At 38.0% G+C, this 18,429-nt stretch overlaps 1 protein-coding gene across 1 annotated transcript in view; it reads left to right on the plus strand.

Moving 5' to 3' along the window:
- Positions 1-1,314: 1,314 nt before the first annotated feature.
- LOC149076871 (uncharacterized) overlaps positions 1,315-18,429 on the plus strand; it is a 175,400-nt gene continuing 158,285 nt past the window's right edge. Inside the window, exon 1 of the mRNA XM_089244595.1 lies at positions 1,315-2,373. Within this exon, the coding sequence (XP_089100721.1) occupies positions 2,262-2,373 (112 nt within the window). The 5' untranslated portion in view covers positions 1,315-2,261. The remainder of the gene's footprint in view (positions 2,374-18,429) is intronic.

Consider the following 18,429-nt stretch of genomic DNA (forward strand, 5'->3'; position numbering starts at 1 on the left):
TTGCCCACAGCCATATTTCAACAGGATAATGCGCGACCACACATGGCACGCATTGTCCAAAGGTTCTTCGTCAATCGCCAGATTGAATTGCTTCCCTGGCCAGCTCGCTCTCCGGATCTTTCGCCGATAGAAAACATGTGGTCCATGGTTGCTCAACGATTGACCCAGATTACATCCCCAGCTGCCACACCAGATCAACTTTGGCAACGCGTGGAAGCTGCTTGGTCTGCTGTACCCCAAGAATACATGCAAAGTCTCTTTGAATCAATGCCGAGGCGTGTGGCAGCGGTGATCTCAAACAATGGCGGCTATTCTGGCTACTGATTTTGGCAGGAACCACACTTCACAGAAGTCTATAAATTTAATCATTTGATGCTTGGTCAACATGTTATCTACAAAATAAATATTATTGCGATATCTCTTGTCTTTCTTGGTGTTGCAATTTGGGTGGCCAGCAGTGTATATATATATATAAAATAAATAAATAAAAAATTGAACAAAAATATTCAAAAATAAAGATTTGCTACATTCATGTTTTTAATTTAAATTTTTTTAGCATCAAAAATGCAAAAACATTTTGAAAATCCCAAAAAATAAAAAAAAATGAATGCTCGGGTCTGAAAGGGATATACCACTGAAGTGCTGATTTTTTCTGGAATGGTTTAACCCGGTATTTCCCAAAGTGGGCAGTATCGGCCCCCCCGGGGACGATGGAATGGTCCAAGGTGACGGTAGAAGCTTTGGGTTTAATATGGGATCCTGCGGGTTGGATTGAGTTGGGGTAGATGAGAAGAGAAACATTTTGAAAAAGGGCGTGGCGATGGAACAAAAAGTTTGTTAAACTAATGTTTTAACCGTTATTATCTTGGATTTGTTAGATCGTTTAGGGATATCCGACGATCGCAAAAGCCACTGAACCTTCGCTAAACCCCTTAACCCACGCGTCTCGTGGTTCTTTTTTCACGATTGTCTCGATAAAAAAAAAACAAAATGAACCGCAACGTGTTTGTGACCCTTGGGATGTCGCATCATCAATTCATTCTCAAACCAGACAAAAGGCCGATATTTAAATAAATGTCTTCTTATTTTTTCTAGCTCTTTTTTTTCTGTTCTTATTTCGACTCGAATCTGAAACGAAACTGTCTCAAAAAGACAGACAAAAAGATTCACAAATTTCTCGCGATATCGACGCATGCGCGATCTATTTATTTTGTTTTATGCTCGTTTTTTTTTGTTGGTGCCCCGAGAAAAGAGGCCATCTAATTTGATGGGCACATTTTTTTTTGTTTTTCTCTCTCGTCTCTCTCATTCATTCGATGGTTTCTGATGGCAGCCGCGAGTTAAAGAGAGAAGGTTCCGACCTAGACCTGAAGGGAAAAATACGTTTGTTGTGTGTGTGTGCGAGAGAGAGAGAGAGAGAGATTCTCTCTTATACCGTTAACGTCTGGGACGTTTTCACCAGAATAAGGATTGAAACCAGCTTTTACCGGCCAATTTATTTGATGACCGTGTTTTCTATATAATAACAGCTTCTTTTCCCCCCCTTCTTCCGGAGAAGAAACTGCCGAGAGATTTCATTTTTGATGATTCAGTGATTGTGAATCGTGGATTCCATTGATGGTCATTTTTAGATTGGGTACATTTGGTGACTGTTGGCAATGACATTGTTATTTTTTTCATAGAGACAGAAGGATGCTTACGCATTTCTTCTCACGTACTGAGAATAATTTTTGTTATCGGAAACCATCGATTTTTCACGAATGACAACAACTAATGTGATCCCCTTTGCAAAAATATTATTTCAGAGAATATGAGTGAGCAATTTCCATCATATTCTTCAAAAATTGTGAGGATATCTATAAAATTTACTGTGTCAAGTGTTTCTGAAATATGTGAAATATTCCGTGTGGAACACTAACAGAGATCTGGATCCGTTGAATAAGTTGATAAAGATATAACTTTGGATCCATCCACTTCCTGCAGAAATTTCCATCCAAGGTCATCGTAAAGAGATCACCATGGACTAGAATGGATGGACAACCGAAATCATCCATTATTTATAAATTCGATGATAACATCATTGACGAGTAAAGAATAGATGTCGTTCTAAGATCCCCCGTGATAGATACCGAGACTTGACTGTGCACATGAAAGCAGAGGCATCTGTTGTCTTCCACGTGTTGTTTTGATTATTGCATTGATCAATTTGTGTGTGTGTGTGTGTGTCCATTACATTGATCGGAAACGGAGATCCGATAAAAATGGGCATCACCAGAGAGGATCTTGGTTGTTGCAGTCACGGTAATTACGGCAAGAGGATCGGCGTCATGACCTACCTCAACTTCGTCAAATTCTTCAAACGATCCAAGCACCGTAAGTTTTATATTTTCATCCATTATTATTTAATAATTACGTCCAAAAAAGGAATAATTCCTCCCGCTGCCGTCTTAAGAGCATCATGCCCACAGCCCTCCCCCCCCCCAGAAAAATTGGTTTTTAAAAGGCCCTTTACCTGACTAGAAATGCATATTTACGAATTTACAAGTAAATCTCGAAAATATCTCAACCAGATCTTATTTTATTATGAGGCCTCTCCTAAACAATTGACTTCCCCTCGGGTAGTGCTCGGGCGGGCCCAAGCGTTAAGCTGGTGCTGTCAACACCACTTAATTGATAGATATGTCATCAACGTACAAGAGAATCTGAAAACGCGCATGTGATTTTAAGTTTTGTTGTGATTTCTCGATACTGTTATAAGGTGGTGTCGTATATTTAAGACACTCAAGTGGTGTTGACGGTGACGGTTTAACGCATGGGCCCATCCGAGCACGGGCCGAGGAGGCTTCAAGTTGTGGGGGGGGGGTGCTTATGATGATAAGATCTGGTTTAGATTATCGAGATAAAGCATATATAGATTGCTAAGTAGGCATTTATCGTCAGGTGTGGGGTGGGGGGTAGGTCTCAGGAAAAATCATATTACCCAAGGGCCAATGATGCAGTTAGACAGCCCTGGGTGTTGATGATGACTATCATTAATTTTAGATTACACAATAATAAGAAATCAATTTTCATAAAGGAAAAGAAGTTGCCCGTCTGAACATGGCCTGTATTATATATATAGACTGATTTTTTTTCATTTAAATTTATTTTGTTTTTTACCTTAGACAGGGGCAAGCGTCACTAAAATAGCTGTTATAATGGCTCCCCACATGAAGAAGGGTGGTAGGCTGAGTTATCTTAAAGCATGGGCTCACCGGGACACGACTCAAGAATCTAAGTTGCATAGACGGCCTTATAATAGAGAGCAAAGTATTAAAAAAAAATACTAATGCATCATAGACGATTCTTAACCGGGCTGGTTAATGTATCTGTGTGATAGGGAGCTCCAGAAGGGAAGGGTGTTTGGATCCCCCCAGACTGGTAAGAGTAATATTCAGTGTATACTGATGTAAGGACTGAGTTATTTGTTTTTCTTATCTACTCTAACGAATATCTTCCTTTCCCGAAATCACTCTAAGGAGCCCCAAAGGGTCCATGCATCCCTGGTTAACAACCCTTAATTGATTTATGGAAAATTCACCGACACACAATAGTTCGCACTAGTGAGTAATTAAGTGACCGCCCCTGTGTGGCGTGGGGTCATAGTGACGGACACCATTGGTGATTGGCTGAAGTTGATTTTTTTGTTCTCAACTTCGAGGCGTGAATGCGAGATGATCTCCGCGTTAAGCGTTGAAAAGACTCGCCGCAGAGAGAACTATAGGCCTAAAACGATAGAAATATTCAATCATTACACTTCACTCATCGTTTGAAAAATAGATGGCTGCACTAAAAATTCACGCACAATACGAGGTACGCACTCAGACTGTTAGGTATGTAAGTACACGTGCAACTCATTCGGTAGTAAATTGCCCGTCGCGATACACCGGAGATGTGCTCGGTTTCAAAGTAAAGGAAGATATTGAATAAGTGAGTGACCAGGTGGCCGAATGCGTGAGAGACAGTGACTGACCAAATGAATGAGTTGACGAGATACCGAGCGAGTGAATATGACCGAATGAGCTAGTGTCACACGGAGTTCACTCACTGACCAGGCCACTAACTGTTGTCGATGAATTATTTTTCTGCGAATTTTCCTTTCTATTAATTTTCCGCAAATGAAATAAAATTCCCATATACAGTGTAACGACAAAAAACCCGTATAACGATCAGTTTCCCCGAATCTTCGATAATCGTTACAAAGGATATCCCAAATTGTTTGTGTAGCAGATATTTCTGCAACCATAGGCGTACGCAGAATTTTCTCGAGAGGGAGGTTTCAGATTTTTTTTCCTTCTGGGGGGGGGGGGGGGGGGTTACATTTTTTTCCTGCAAAGTAATACTATAATCTTAAGTGTTATTTTGCAGGAAAAAACGTAAACCCGTGAAAATACATTGCAGGCGAGTCACAAATCCATCAACGGCAGAGTGCAGCAGGTCCACATACACGAACGGTTTACAACGGTGAACTGATTGTGGATTAGGAGCGCAAGTTCCTATTACCGTCGGATTTGCATATTTCCACCGAAGTCGCTCGTACCAGCGCCACCTATCGGCTGTTTTTTTAGGTTTCTTTTCCCTGTCTTAAAAAAATTCTCGTGACCTAGCGATGCTAACCCTGCAAACCGTTTTTCATTTCGGTTATTTTTCTGGTGTTTATTCATCTTTAATGTTTCTACGGACTTTTTGCCCACCCTGTACAACTAAAAACGCATCGAGCATAATGACTAATTTCGTGTTAATCCTCCTCTTCGGTTTATTTTCGGTCCAATTATTTTACGTGAGAATTTAATAAGACTGAATAAATCTCGCTCCTCCTTTTCTAGAGAGAGTCCATCTCGGTTATTTCCAGAAGAATAGGAAAAAAAAGAGACCGAACATCGATCAAAACGAATAATCTGTCTTTTACAAATAAAGCTGTACTCCATGTATTGTGATAAGATTAACGTTGTTACGTATCGAACAACGGCGATCGCGATATTTTCTCACCACCACGAAGACAATGGGTCATCAGATCGAGTCCGCTATAAATCCGGTCATCAAAATAAATGCCATGTCTGCTCCGTCCGAGATTCTTCTTTTTGTTTTTCAAAGTCGGACTGGGGCCGAGTGTCCTTAATGATGTTCTGACATGTCAGGATAAAATACTACTATATATTGCGGGGATGTGCGCAACCTTTCAAGTCTGCCGGTCAGAAAATTATGTACATGGGATGACCATATGACTCATATTGTACGGGACACTCCCTTAAATTTGGTTGTCCCCACATTTTTATAAAATATCCCGTTCGCCCCCCACCCCCTCCCGTATATTCAATTTGTTTTTATTCTTTACTGAAGTTGGGCGGGAAAATCTTTATTTGCTGTCTCAAAATCAATTCGCTGTTGTAATCGAAATGCCTAAAAAAGTCATAGATACGTATATGTTACTGCCAAAGTCCGAATTGGCGTAGAGTTTTGAATCATTTCTACAAATCGGACTTTAGCCGGCCAATTCGCGAAGTGGCAAGAGATCCCAGGAGAAAGTTCGATGTGCTGATGTAAGACGTTCCCGTGGTCACCACATCTATTTTTTGTCATCGCCAAACGTGCGATACATGTCTTGAGAGAAATAAAAAGAGAAATTTTATTGCCAACACCTTCTAGAGCAAGCTTTAAGGTATTGACCGTGCTGGACTCTCATCACGAGCAGCCAGGTTGACGGCACACTGGTGGTCGACTGAAGTCGGTTTTCTTGTGGTTTTTTTCCAACTTTGAGGTGCCGAGGTGAGAAGAGAGCAGGCATTCCTTGTACTTACATAACATGAAAATTTCAAGCACTTGTCGCCTTATGCGGAAAGGCGTCGCTCTCCCCTGTTAATGCAACAGATACGGAAAATTGGCTCAATGAAGAGATATAGGTGTTACGAGGGAAGAAAAATTCATCTCACCGGTAGAGCACTCGTCTCTCTCCAAACGACAGACCAGGATTCGAGTCGAAGAACACAAACAAACACAACTGTACCGATTCGTTAGAAGTTCCACAGAGGAATGTGTACGAGGTGCATGCGCGGTTGAGTAGTAGTATCCTCTTTGCTCGCGTGGTTTACTCATTTTTACCAGTTTTAAATGGTTTTTAATGATTCTTTTTTCTTCAAGTTAAGACTTGAGGTATGTGTAAGGGATGCCTAACTCAAATTGTTTCGAGACCAAATGTATTTACTGTATTGTTTAATTAAATAAATAAATTACACTTTTTTCCGTTCTAAAGGTCATTTTGACGTACAATAAACACAAATCAATCAAAAAAAATTTTTTTTTTCAATAGCCAGTTTTGGCTCAGTTTTTAAAAAGCTACAGACACCTTAGTGTACAGTATCATCCTTATACGCAATGATTGCACTTTAATCTCACAATTTCGTTGCATGTCTTTTCCTATTTGGCCTCACCAGGCAAGGTCAAGGGATCGTAACTATTCCAATTTCAATGCATGTCAAATTTAATTCACCTTACATTCATTTGTTGAAGTGGATATGGCATCTCGGCTAAGATAAGGCAGCACGAATCAAAGTAGGAAAAGATCCATCACTCCGAATCCGTTTGTAGATGTCAGAAATGGCAGGCTTTTTAATACTTAGTTTTAACCCGGCATCACGTACACGTCAAGAAACTCGCCAATTCAATCCGAATCAAAAGAAATCGATGGATTAATTCAATCATGTTTGGTTCAAGGATCCGAATTCTTCATTGCGATGTTTCATTTTTGTTTTGCGCGTACGGTAAATGAAGACGGCCGTCACCCCACTAGTGGTGTGTTTCTTAATACCTTTCTTACCCTTATGGGATTTTTTTTTCCTTCTTTTGTTTACCTGATTCCGTGTGATTTTGTTGTTGTTGTTTGTTTACTTGTTTCCAATTCTCACGTCCTGTTTTGTTTCCAAGTGTCAAGGTCTTTCCGATGAGAGGACAAACAACAAACATCTTCCGTTTCATTCATTTCCTACGAAGGGGAAAAAAAAATCGAATTCAGTTATTACATCTTGTAAAAAAACCGATTTTTTTAATTAATTTTTTTCTTCATCGAGAAAATTAAATTGAAGACAATAAAAGACGATTTTTCAAAAAAAAAGTTTAAACAGGACAAAGAAGATGAAAAAATAATTTTTAGTGAGATTATTATTATTATTGTTTTGGTGGTACTTTTTCCTGTATTTTGTTCCGTTTTGTTTTGCCATCTCGTACGTACTCAAATGAAATTTGTGAAATATTATGTCAAGGAAAGTCTCATGGTAGACAATGTCGTCACGAGATCAGACACGATGGCTTACTTTGTGGGTTTATAAAAGACCTTTCGCGTGTGGGTCGCGATTGCGTAAATACACGTACGTCCAAAAATAATTTTTATCCTTCGTTGTCGGTCACAAATGACAGATGTTCCAAAAACCAGACGCATTTTTCGCAGTGACCGATGGTTGATATTCTCTGTTTATATTGTAGAACGGTGCCGAATGATTTGTACAGAAACCTAGCTTGTAATCGAAATGGCTAAAAAAGTCAAAGGTCTTTATCATTCACCATGAGGTAACTGCCCCTTTGTCTTGTGGACTTTCCTATTTTATTAGCAGTTTCGGTAAATGGATAGGTATCAATGCCGTAGTGTGATGACCTGGAGATCTGCTTCCGCCCCCTCCCCGAAATGTGAGAAAATAACTGAATTATAAATATGGTTAAATGCTGCGCTAGTGTAGCATGCTACCATCTACGCCACTGGAGACACGACCCTGAATTCCTTATTCCACCCACTGTGGTGTGAGGGATGGTAGCACGTTTGCCCGGTATGCAGGAAGGCCTGGATTCTAGTTCCGGCGGAGACCAAATGACTTTTCTTTCCGAGTTCACCTCGGCATAATATCCAGAAAATATGTATTCCCTTCATACATTCGGCTGAGGAGGGGGGGGGGGGGAAAAGCCGCCTATCTCTCTTTCTCAGCCCTCCCACCAGGGGGACATTTACTGAAGCTGAGAAAAACTACTACTGTCTCTACTTTAGTGCCTCACGCCACAGTGCGTGGAATAAGGGAAACAGGGTCGTGTCTCCAGTTGTGTAAATGGTAGCATGCTCGTCTAGTATGCAAGGGGGCCTAGGTTGTAGTCCCGGCGGAAACCAAATGACCTATTTTTTTCCCGAGTCCACATAATATCCAGTTCCCGATATCCAGAAAATATGTTTCCTAGAAAATCCTCAAAGTTTAGAAAGCCAAAAAATAATAATATATATAGCTATAATTAGCCGCAAGAGCTAAAAACTAACTTCAAAAGCTATATAAGCTGCGACTATATCACGAGAAACTTGAAAATTGGGCTTGATTAGAATTTCATCAGGCTAGAGACATGAAGGTTCTTATCAATTTCAATCATTTCATAATAAAATTATTTAAATTATCTCGAACGTATTCGAAACCTATAAACACTCTGACATGTTTCTTTCCTATTTAAATACGATCACATTCATGGCTATGGCATATTTATTACGCGCATACGTACTTTGTTTACCATCGAATATGTCAGGGAGAGAGCTCTAGCTCTATTGACTATTAAATTCTGCTGGAAATCAGAGCAAATGCCCATCAGCATGGTTTAGAAAAAAGAAAAGAAAAGTATGTACTACTATCTTTGAGGTAAATAAGAGAAACAACAAGAAGACTAAACAGAAAGGGCGTTTCTAGGTTCGGACCACGACTGGAAGTGGGTCGGAAGCCCAGTGGACATCTTCAAGTCTAATTACTACTGAGTAAAACGGTTCTGGTTTCATCTAATTTTTTCTCTATTTTTCATCGCATCCCTCCCTTTAAGTAATTATAAGAAAGGTAAAAACATTAGAAGAAATGGAAGAAGAGAGATGTGATGAGAGGTACGGATTCATTTTCGTTGAAAGAAAAACCGGGCACAAGAAACTTTTCTCGATGATCGATTGCCGACCTCGATTATCGTGTCTTATTTTGAGCACTACCGTTAATCGACTTGTTCTCGTGGCAGCTTCATTTACATCCAAAGAAAGAAATTATTTCACGAATAAATTATTTCGAATCATATTTTTTTGGCGCTTCATTTTGGCCTTCTTTTCATAATCGAATCGGGTTAATTCGATGAAATGTAACACATATCAGTGATGAGTGAGTAAAAACATATTTTATCACACACAAAAAAAATAATCACATTATTATTTTCTGAAAGTTAACGAGAGGTGTTGATTCAAGCTCGAGGATAAGATAATTCGCTTACAAAAAGAGAATTATCGAGAACAAATACATTTCTTTCTAGATCATTCTTGTTTGATATTGGAAAATATGGGTTTATTATTGAAATTAATTAATTTTGAAAAGAGAAGAATAAGAAAATTAATGATAATAATTATCAACAATTTTCTTACTCTTTTCCTTTTACTATAACTATTATGGTGACTATGTAAGTGGTATTTTCCGCATTTTTTTCGTTCCTTCGGGAATGCATTCCGTATAATTTTATAACTACAAATATATAAATCTTTTTATGAAATACGGGGTGTCTTATATACATTTTTTGGGGGGATTTCAGGAATTGGTATATTTGAATTGAGTGTTTGCGAAAAAGTGATATTCACGCAGGAAGATTTTTTGTGACAGAAAAAAAATAGCTCCAATTTTTGTCGATAGAGGGCCTTGTACGAAATTCCAGCAAGAGTGATTTGAACCGAACCTCTTTTCAATTTCTTTTGTGTCAGAAGCGTTCGTTAAGCTTCAGCCGGCGATCTGGCTCAGGTAAATAACTTCACCACCAGTGTTTTATCCATCACAATGAAAACTCATCAGCGACAGAAAATTTCAGTGAATTTCCTCCGATTTGCATATTTCCAGTGATTTGCTTTCTTGCGGTGCCCTCTATCGACAACCAACCTTTTCGTACCAAAAAAAAAAAAAAAAAAATCCCCTTTTGTGAGAAAACCGCATTCAAATTTTCCAATTACTTAATTTTTTTATGAATTTTTAAGCTATTTACGAATTTACCGGATACCTTCTACCCTCAAATCCATCCACTACTCCCCTAGTATTTTCTCTTTTACGTGGAATGTCCAGAGCCGCCCTTAGGGTTGTACGAAACGGTGCAGCCGCACCGGGCAATGCCGCCATGTAATTCGTACACAAAAGTGTAAATTAGCATCGAAAATAATGAAGATTCGGGATTGATGAGAATTTGAAATTAAATTTATTAATTAAGAAATGATTCCTGAGCTAAGAAAATTGAGAAGTGATTGAAATCCAAATTTGATGAAGAAAATAATTATTTATAATAATTAATAATGAATATTTAATAATTATTATAATATATGTATAAATAATAATAATGAATAAATAATTAATAATTATTTAAATAATTAAATTAAGGATTCTCCAGAAATGACGAAAATCCAAATTTAACGAGAGAAATCATCCAAAAACCAAGAAAATTGAGGGATGACGGAAATCTAAGCTCAATGGAGAAAATGATTCCAAAACTAAGGAAATTGAAAAATGATATAAATCAAAATTCAATGAAAGAAATAATTCCAAAACTAATTAAAATTTAAAAATGATGAAAATTCTTGGTTGATAAGAGAAATAACTCAGAGATTATTTAAGAAATTGATAATTCCAGGATTTAAGAAATAAATAATTTCATAATTAGTGGAAAGCCTTCAATAATGCGGGAGCCTCCTTCGATTCGGGACCCTGGCCATGGTTTGTTGTTGGCTTACTCGTTAATGACTTCACTGCCCGCGAATTAGCCCCGCGTCTAGTAAGGGCGACCCTGAGGATGTTTCAACATATATAAATGGGAATTCAATCATATTTCTATTTTTAACTGACTGAAAATTTTTCCGATGATGCTTATGTTTTCGGAACAATTGGTGGCATTTTTGGCGACAATTGGTGCTGTTCCGTATTCGACAGAATATGATCGAAAAGGATAGTCATATTATTTATCTTGATAATAGTAGAAACCAAACTAAAACATTTTTTGTGTGGAAGGAACAATAAGGAAGAAAAAAAAAGAGCTAAATTTATAGTTTTTTCTCAGCTAATTATCGTGGCTTTGATGTTGAAGATACGAGAAAATACTTTCTTAAAGAGAGAGTTTTGCTATCTGAATAGAAATCACGTATATTGTGTTCTACGTTCTTCGTTGATTATAAGTGTCTTTGGTCACATTCAAAGAAAAAAAAGCGTTTCTTAACTTTCAAATTAACTTTCACCACTCTCATTAACTTTAAATATAGCCTCATTTTACCGTCCATTTTGTATGAAAAACGTTAATAACGAAAAGAAAGTCATTGCACTTTTATTGCAGATGCAACCATTTTATTGTTATTTTTCAACTGTTTTTTCCACTTTCTTTCATCGTTTTCAGTTAATTTTGGCCCCCCCCCTTTTTTCAGGGACCTTGGTGGGATGTTTTATTTATCTTAATTGTTTAATAAAATTTACTCGGTTTCTCTGTTGTATTGGATACTGGAATAGAAACTTTCTATACAGAGTGTCCGTCCTGCAAGTAATAATTCGGCCTCTAACTCATCAACCGTTCATCGTAGAGGTATAGTTTCGGTTTAAAAAAATGCTCAAAATGTGTTCAGAAATAAACCTGTACCAGTTTTGAGAGTTTAAATACAGTGTGACACGAAATCTAAATTTTTATACGGTCCCCCGTCCTCTAACTCGAATTAGAAAGCTGTCTGTCTCTCTTCCGAGCCCAACATTAGAAATCCCATGTTTCTCTAACTGCAATATTCGCTGAGATATTTGAATTCCAAAATCGCTGGTGGGGAAAATACAGAGTAAACTAACGGACAAGGCTTCGTTTCCTCGTTTCTGTTGTTCTTTCCAAACTGAAAGATCAGATTTAGTATTCATCTGACTCTGTATTGAAAAAGACAGATCACAAAAAAACCGGTGTGTTTGACTGAGCACATTTACATTGTAGATATAAAACAATAATTTCCAGTAATCAAAATATTTGACTTTATATTTGACTTATATTTACTTTTACTTTTTTTTATTTGCTTCGAATCATTCCCAGTGGGTGAAATGAAAAGATACACTTTGATAGGCGAAATATTAAGATAGTAGAGTAGTGTAACCAAGTCACCCCCCTACGGGGGGGGGGGGGCGCTGGGCTACGACTTTGGCTACTATTCATTTTTTACCATTATATAATAAGTTGCAAAACAATTAAAACCTCTCTCTCTTTCTTTCTAGTGGCGTGGTGCCTTTTTTTAGTAAAACAAATGTTAGTTCATAAGAGAGATACGAAAAATGCCCAAAATATGTACCCAAGTCATACCTCACTTTACGGTATTTGTCTAATTAGAATGTTTATACACGGTATATAAAATCGAGATTTCAAAAAATTCACACGTACATCAAACAGATTTGGGTGTAAATTATGAGCATATCATAAAATCCTTCAAATTTTGGTTCATATACTGTATAACCATCATCACTAGCTTAATGCACTGCAAAATTAACGAAACATTTTATTCATAGAATTTTTTTGCAATTGCGTTTCGAATATTACATGAATTTTTCTTAAAATTTGACATAAAAATGACTTTCTTTCATAGAAAATGGCATAAGGCAACGTCACAATTTGTTATTGTTTTCACCAAATTTTGATCCACTTTCTCTACCAAAAACTGTTATTGAGGTTCACCCCAGTATCATTTTAAAGAAAAGTGCTAAGAAGGTAGTCGGATAAAATGTTTTTTTTTGTTTTACAAAATGGGGGCGGCTGTTTGTTCTAAGCCCGGTAGTTGAGTCGTCACCGAAAATAGTGGATAATACGGATACTGTGAGGGTCACAATAAAAATCTAATCGGCATGATAACGAATAGCTCAATGATAGCGGTAATGGATAACGACCTGATGTGGTTACGAGTCCCAGATTATGCGAATCTTTAAGGGTAGCGTCTTATTCTTATCTTTTAACGCCATTGTTCTGTCGGTCAGTTTTCGGGACCATATTGTTATCTTCCACTTTTATTCCAGTAATAAAATATTTGCGTGAGGACTTAATACTTGACCCGTTTCGTATGAGGGAGGATCGACTCCACAAATAAATGCACGTCGTATTTATATTGGGAATCGGTTCAGATTCGTGATAGGAAAGTGACCGTCTCTTTACTCTCTGGGTTCCTCATTTATTATATGGTTTAAGGACGTTTTCGCGCCAGACAGTCCCTTCGTGTACTTTTTATACTGCTCGTTATAGGTTCTTGACCTTTAAGTCCATTCACCGCGGATACAACAGTAAAAAACAAATGGTAAATAAAAAAATTGAAATACCGGATCGAGTTATGCTTCTCGAACATTCCATATCTTCTAAGTTGAACTTCGTAATCATACCATCCGAAATATTGGCACCACTGCTTTTGTGCAGCGCTCCCTATCTACAAAAAATTGAATTTTTTCCTGTAACAAAAAAAAAAAAAAAAAAAAAAAAAATCCCCATTCGTACGTAACTTTTTGGCACACAGCATTTAAAAAAGTATTAATTCCTTCGATTTTCATGAATTTGTAAAGTATTTACTAATTTATGGGACACTCTGTATATTGAGATTCAATGCAGTTCAAATCGGGCTTTTTCGTCAGTTTTTTTCCTCTGACCCCACTCCTTCTCAGTACTCCTTTTCCGACTCATTATTCAACACTAGTCCTGTCTTTTTCTCTAAAGCAGGCCTTCTGAACCTTTTAAAAAATCTGAAACCCCACTCCACTGGCCCCGATGGGATCCCAAATCATATTCTTAAATTTTGCGCTGATGAAATCTCTAATTATCTTTTGATTATCTTCAACGTATCATTAAACGCATCAACCTTACCATCTGACTGGAAAATTAATAGGATTATCCCAATTCATCAATGAGAGAGGTTCTCTTTCAAATCCTCTTAATTTCAGACCCGTCGCTATCACTTCTACTTGCTGCAAGTTTTTTGAGCACATAGTTGCCAAGGAAATCCGCTCACACCTCGATTCAATAAACTTCTTTTTCTCAAATCAGCACGGCTTTTGGCCATCTTTATCAGTAACTAGCCAATTAGCTCTTTTCATACATGATTTATCAAGCAATATCGACAAAAACGCCCAAACGGATGTAATTTTCTTGGATTTCTCTAAAGCTATTGACAGGGTGCCCACAATAAACTTCTCCTTAAACTACAAAACCTTGGCCTATGTGTGCAACTGCTTAAATGGGTGGAAGCCTTCCTTTACCAACCGCAGTCAGTTTGTCTCCTTCAAGGACCAGAACTCCCCATTTCTCCAAGTTGAGTCTGGCACACCCCAGAGTTCGGTCCTCTCGTTACTATTGTTTTTGATATACATTAATGATCTCCCAAACTCCATCAATTGTCATATTAGACTCTTTGCAGATGATTGCGTCATCTACCACACGGTGCACAACGAATCTGACCAAGCATTTCTCCAAAATAACCCCTTAACATTGCCTCTCAATGGTGCTCGTCCTGGCAATTACCCCTTAATTCCTCAAAAACAGTTTTTATGAGAATTACTCGCGAAAGACTTCCCCTCGTTTCTTCTTACACTATCGATAACTCCTTGATCACCGAAATTTCTAGTTATAAATATCTGGGTGTAATTATTTCGGCCGACCTCCGTTGGAATCTCCATGTTGATTACCTCTTTCATAAGTGTCTCCAAAAACTCTTTTTTCTTCTTCGGAACCTCAAAAACCCCACCCGTCACCTCAGACATCGCTGCTTACAAACCTACATCCTTCCTCTACTCTCATATGCCTGTGAAATCTGGCACCCCCTATACTCTCTCCAATATAGACAAATTAGAATCTATTCAAAATAAATCCGCCCGCTTCATTCTTAACTGTTGGTCATCCTCTGCTTCCGTCACTGAGCTCAAGCGCCAACTCAATATGCAACCACTTTTCACCCATAGATATATCTCTCGATTAACTTTCCTTGTCAAAATTCCTCATGGCCATTTTCATACCGAAATTTCCAAATTTCTAACTCCAATTTCATGCTTTTCAAAAAGAATTAACCATTCACAAAAATTGGAACCCATCTTTGCAACCACAGATTGCTTCAAATTTAGTTTCTTTCCTCGTACAATAACCGACTGGAACAACCTCCCCACAAACATTATTGATTGTGAAACAATTTCCGATTTTCTTTGCGACATCAATCATCTCTGTCTAACTTCATCACCGCATTCCCTTGTATAGGCCTCGTCCAACCAATATTGAATAAATAAATAAATAAAATAAATAAATGTCGTATTTTGAATCATCCCTCCATAAGATACCGGTAATGCCTATGGGCATATTCCATTATTATTATTACTATTACTGTATTATATAACTATCGCGTGGTTTGTTTTTTTGTCAGTGATATATGATATGATTTTCCCAAGTAATATACGACATGCTCCTAGATATACTATGACTAGTCGTATTGTGTGAAAATGGGACCTAAAAAAAAAGAACTGACGTATATTTTACCTACTTTTTTCGGGCATTTAAACGTATATATACAGGTTTGTATGTATAGCTTTTTTCTCTCTCTCTATCACTTCTAGAAGTGGATCGAGTTCGGTTTCAACGGTTAACCCGAAAAAAGATTCGAGACCGGAACCCACCACCTGCAACTTGTTTTCGTTACGTTACGAACCACCTCGAGAAGATGCTACTTTTGAGCCTATCTTAATATAATCGGAGGGAATCTTTTCTCTCATCTATTTTCTAGGTCAAGTTTTAGGTCAACAAAAAGACGAGCCAAAATGGCTGAATTATACGACAGTTTTTTTTTTTTCTTCATATTTCCCGACGGTCAAGGCCAAGAATCTTCTTCTGTTTGTTTGGCTGTCGTTGTATGCATATTATACATACTTACTCTCCATCAACTCTCTTTAAGAAGGCAACAGTGAAGACGTGGTGTTATGTCAAGGAGAGAAGTGTGTGTTGTCAAGTCTCTGCATTGAATGAATAACCCAGTAGCCGCGTTGAACACTTTTTTTTTCTCCCCATATATTGAATAGGTGGCTTCATTCCCTCTCTTTCTAATAGTATTTATGGAGTGTTTTTCTATGATGTGGTTGGTGTCCCATTCAAATGTGCTACTTACAGTCTCGTTGACACCGTCATTCACTAGTTCTGTGGTTTTGGATCTGGGACTACGTGGGTTGAAAAATCTCGATTTTGGTTACTTGACTGGAAAAGATTTATTTGAATCACAGGTTCCGATAGTGAATCGAATTGGACGTTTTGCTACTCTTGACATCATTTCGGTTAAAATACAGTAAAACCGACGGAACAAAAAAAAAAAAAAAGAGAGCTGACCGTTGATCAGGGATTTGAAATACAAATACTTTTATTATACAACTGGAAATCATTATTTGTCCGTAAACGAGGGGTGACCGCATCTGAGGGGTGTCCGTTAAAAGGGATTTACTGTACCTCTTTTTTACTCCTTGAGTATTTATCTACTTTGGGGTCATTCAAGTATTACGTCAGCATTGGGGGGGGGGGGGTGTTTCGGATTTGCTGACTTTTGCTGACAGGGGGGGGGAAGAGGGTCAAAACTGGCTGAAAATCTGCTTACGTAATACTTGAATGGCCCCTTTTCTCTTTAGCAACTTGTTTGTGTCAGGTCCGTAGCTTGCCTTTTCGAGGCCCCGGGGCAGACTTTTTCCTGGGAGTCCCCCCTTGAAAGGGTTATGTTTAGGGGAAAAAAGAGGAGTTTGTGCACCCCCCCCCCCATCGGAGTCCTGGGACATATTGCTCCGGCCTAGTTAGGTTCCTGGTTTATGCTACGTACTGTGATTTTCTGGGTATTACACGCTTAAAAAAAACACAGCTGAGTTTATTGATGCGTACAAACGACAAACTTCGTTTGTACGTCATTCATTTATACGACTTTCACATTTATACGACAGCTTCGGTTGCAATTGGTTCCTATCCATATTTTAGTGTTAAAATAATTCATTTATTCGACGCTTTCAATTCCACTCCAACTCAAAATCTTTTTGAAAAACGTCACTTTTGTATCCATCAAATGCGCGCAATTTTTGTAGGCCAAGAGTGTTCAACCTTTAGGATTGATTGATTGATGACCGCTCACACCCAGAGCTGTTGTGCAAGACAACTTCACCTGCTAGGAGGCTAAATTTCAACATTTAGGAGAGTGCGAGCCTATGAATTGAAATGTGCCGCAGACCACTTAATTAAGTGATCTGGAACATCCCCGCGGATCAATTAAGTTATTTGTAAATATGCAACGGATCACTCAAGTGATCTGGAACTGAACCGCGATGACTTACTTGTAAATAGTCACTAAAAGATTTTTAAATGTGCCACGGGTCGCGCGTGCCCGTAAAAATGTGCCACGGTGATCTGTAAATATACCGCGAGTCCCCCTAAGTGATGTGAAAATGTGCTGCGGACACTGGTCCAGATCTGCACTATGGGTCACTTACGTGATGTGGAAATGTGTCATCTAGTTTATTTTTACAAAATTAGTTTTGAGATCACGGGCCACATTAGATGACTTCGAGAGCCACATTTGGCCAGCAGGTCATGGGGTTAGCATATACGCTGTAGACAGGGAAAAAGCAAGATGCAGCCAAACACATTGAATTTATTTGAATATTTTCAAATAAATTCAATGGATATTTTGTGTCTGTGTGTTTTTTTTTTTTTTTTTTTTTTTGGGGGGGGGGGTTCAAAGGAGTCTCATTTATGCGACTTACGTATCTATACGACGTTTTGACCAGGCCCCCTTGAACGTCGTATAATCGAGATTCCACTGCGTCTGCAACTTTATTCATTTATATATTTCTTTCCAGAGACTGAAATGAAAAAAAAAAAAAAAAACCATAACACGGGTCTACTTTGCATCGTTTTTAAGTGTTCATTAAAAAATCTCATGTCAGGCAGAGCAAACATGTTAAATGATTTTTGAAAATGATGTTGATGTATTCTAAGACGATGTGACAACAGGTCTGATGCCATAAAAAAAGCCACCACAATTTAAAATTTTTTAAAATGAATTTTTCAAAATTGGTGCAAAGTAAGCGCGTGCGTAGAAGAGCGGGTTAGTTTGCACCATACTTTATGTATCATTATTGATTATTTGTTAGCGAGACAATGTTCTACAACAATTGTTGATTTCTTGATGTCATAAACTTGAATTATTTGAACGAATTTTTATTTCATTCAAGTCTATTTTTCTTTCAAACCATTCATGGTAGATATCAACGAGCAAAGCTGCAAGCCATATACTGTAAAATGGGGTGAATAAGAACGGTTTTCAACTTTGAATGCAAAAAAAAACTACCTTAAATGCTTTGTACAATGAAAGAAATCTAA

This window comes from Pholcus phalangioides, unplaced genomic scaffold (assembly GCF_987345545.1).
Source record: "Pholcus phalangioides strain wild (caught in Gottingen) unplaced genomic scaffold, Ppha-v1.0 ptg000015l_1, whole genome shotgun sequence".
Classification (NCBI taxonomy): Eukaryota; Metazoa; Arthropoda; class Arachnida; order Araneae; family Pholcidae; genus Pholcus; species Pholcus phalangioides.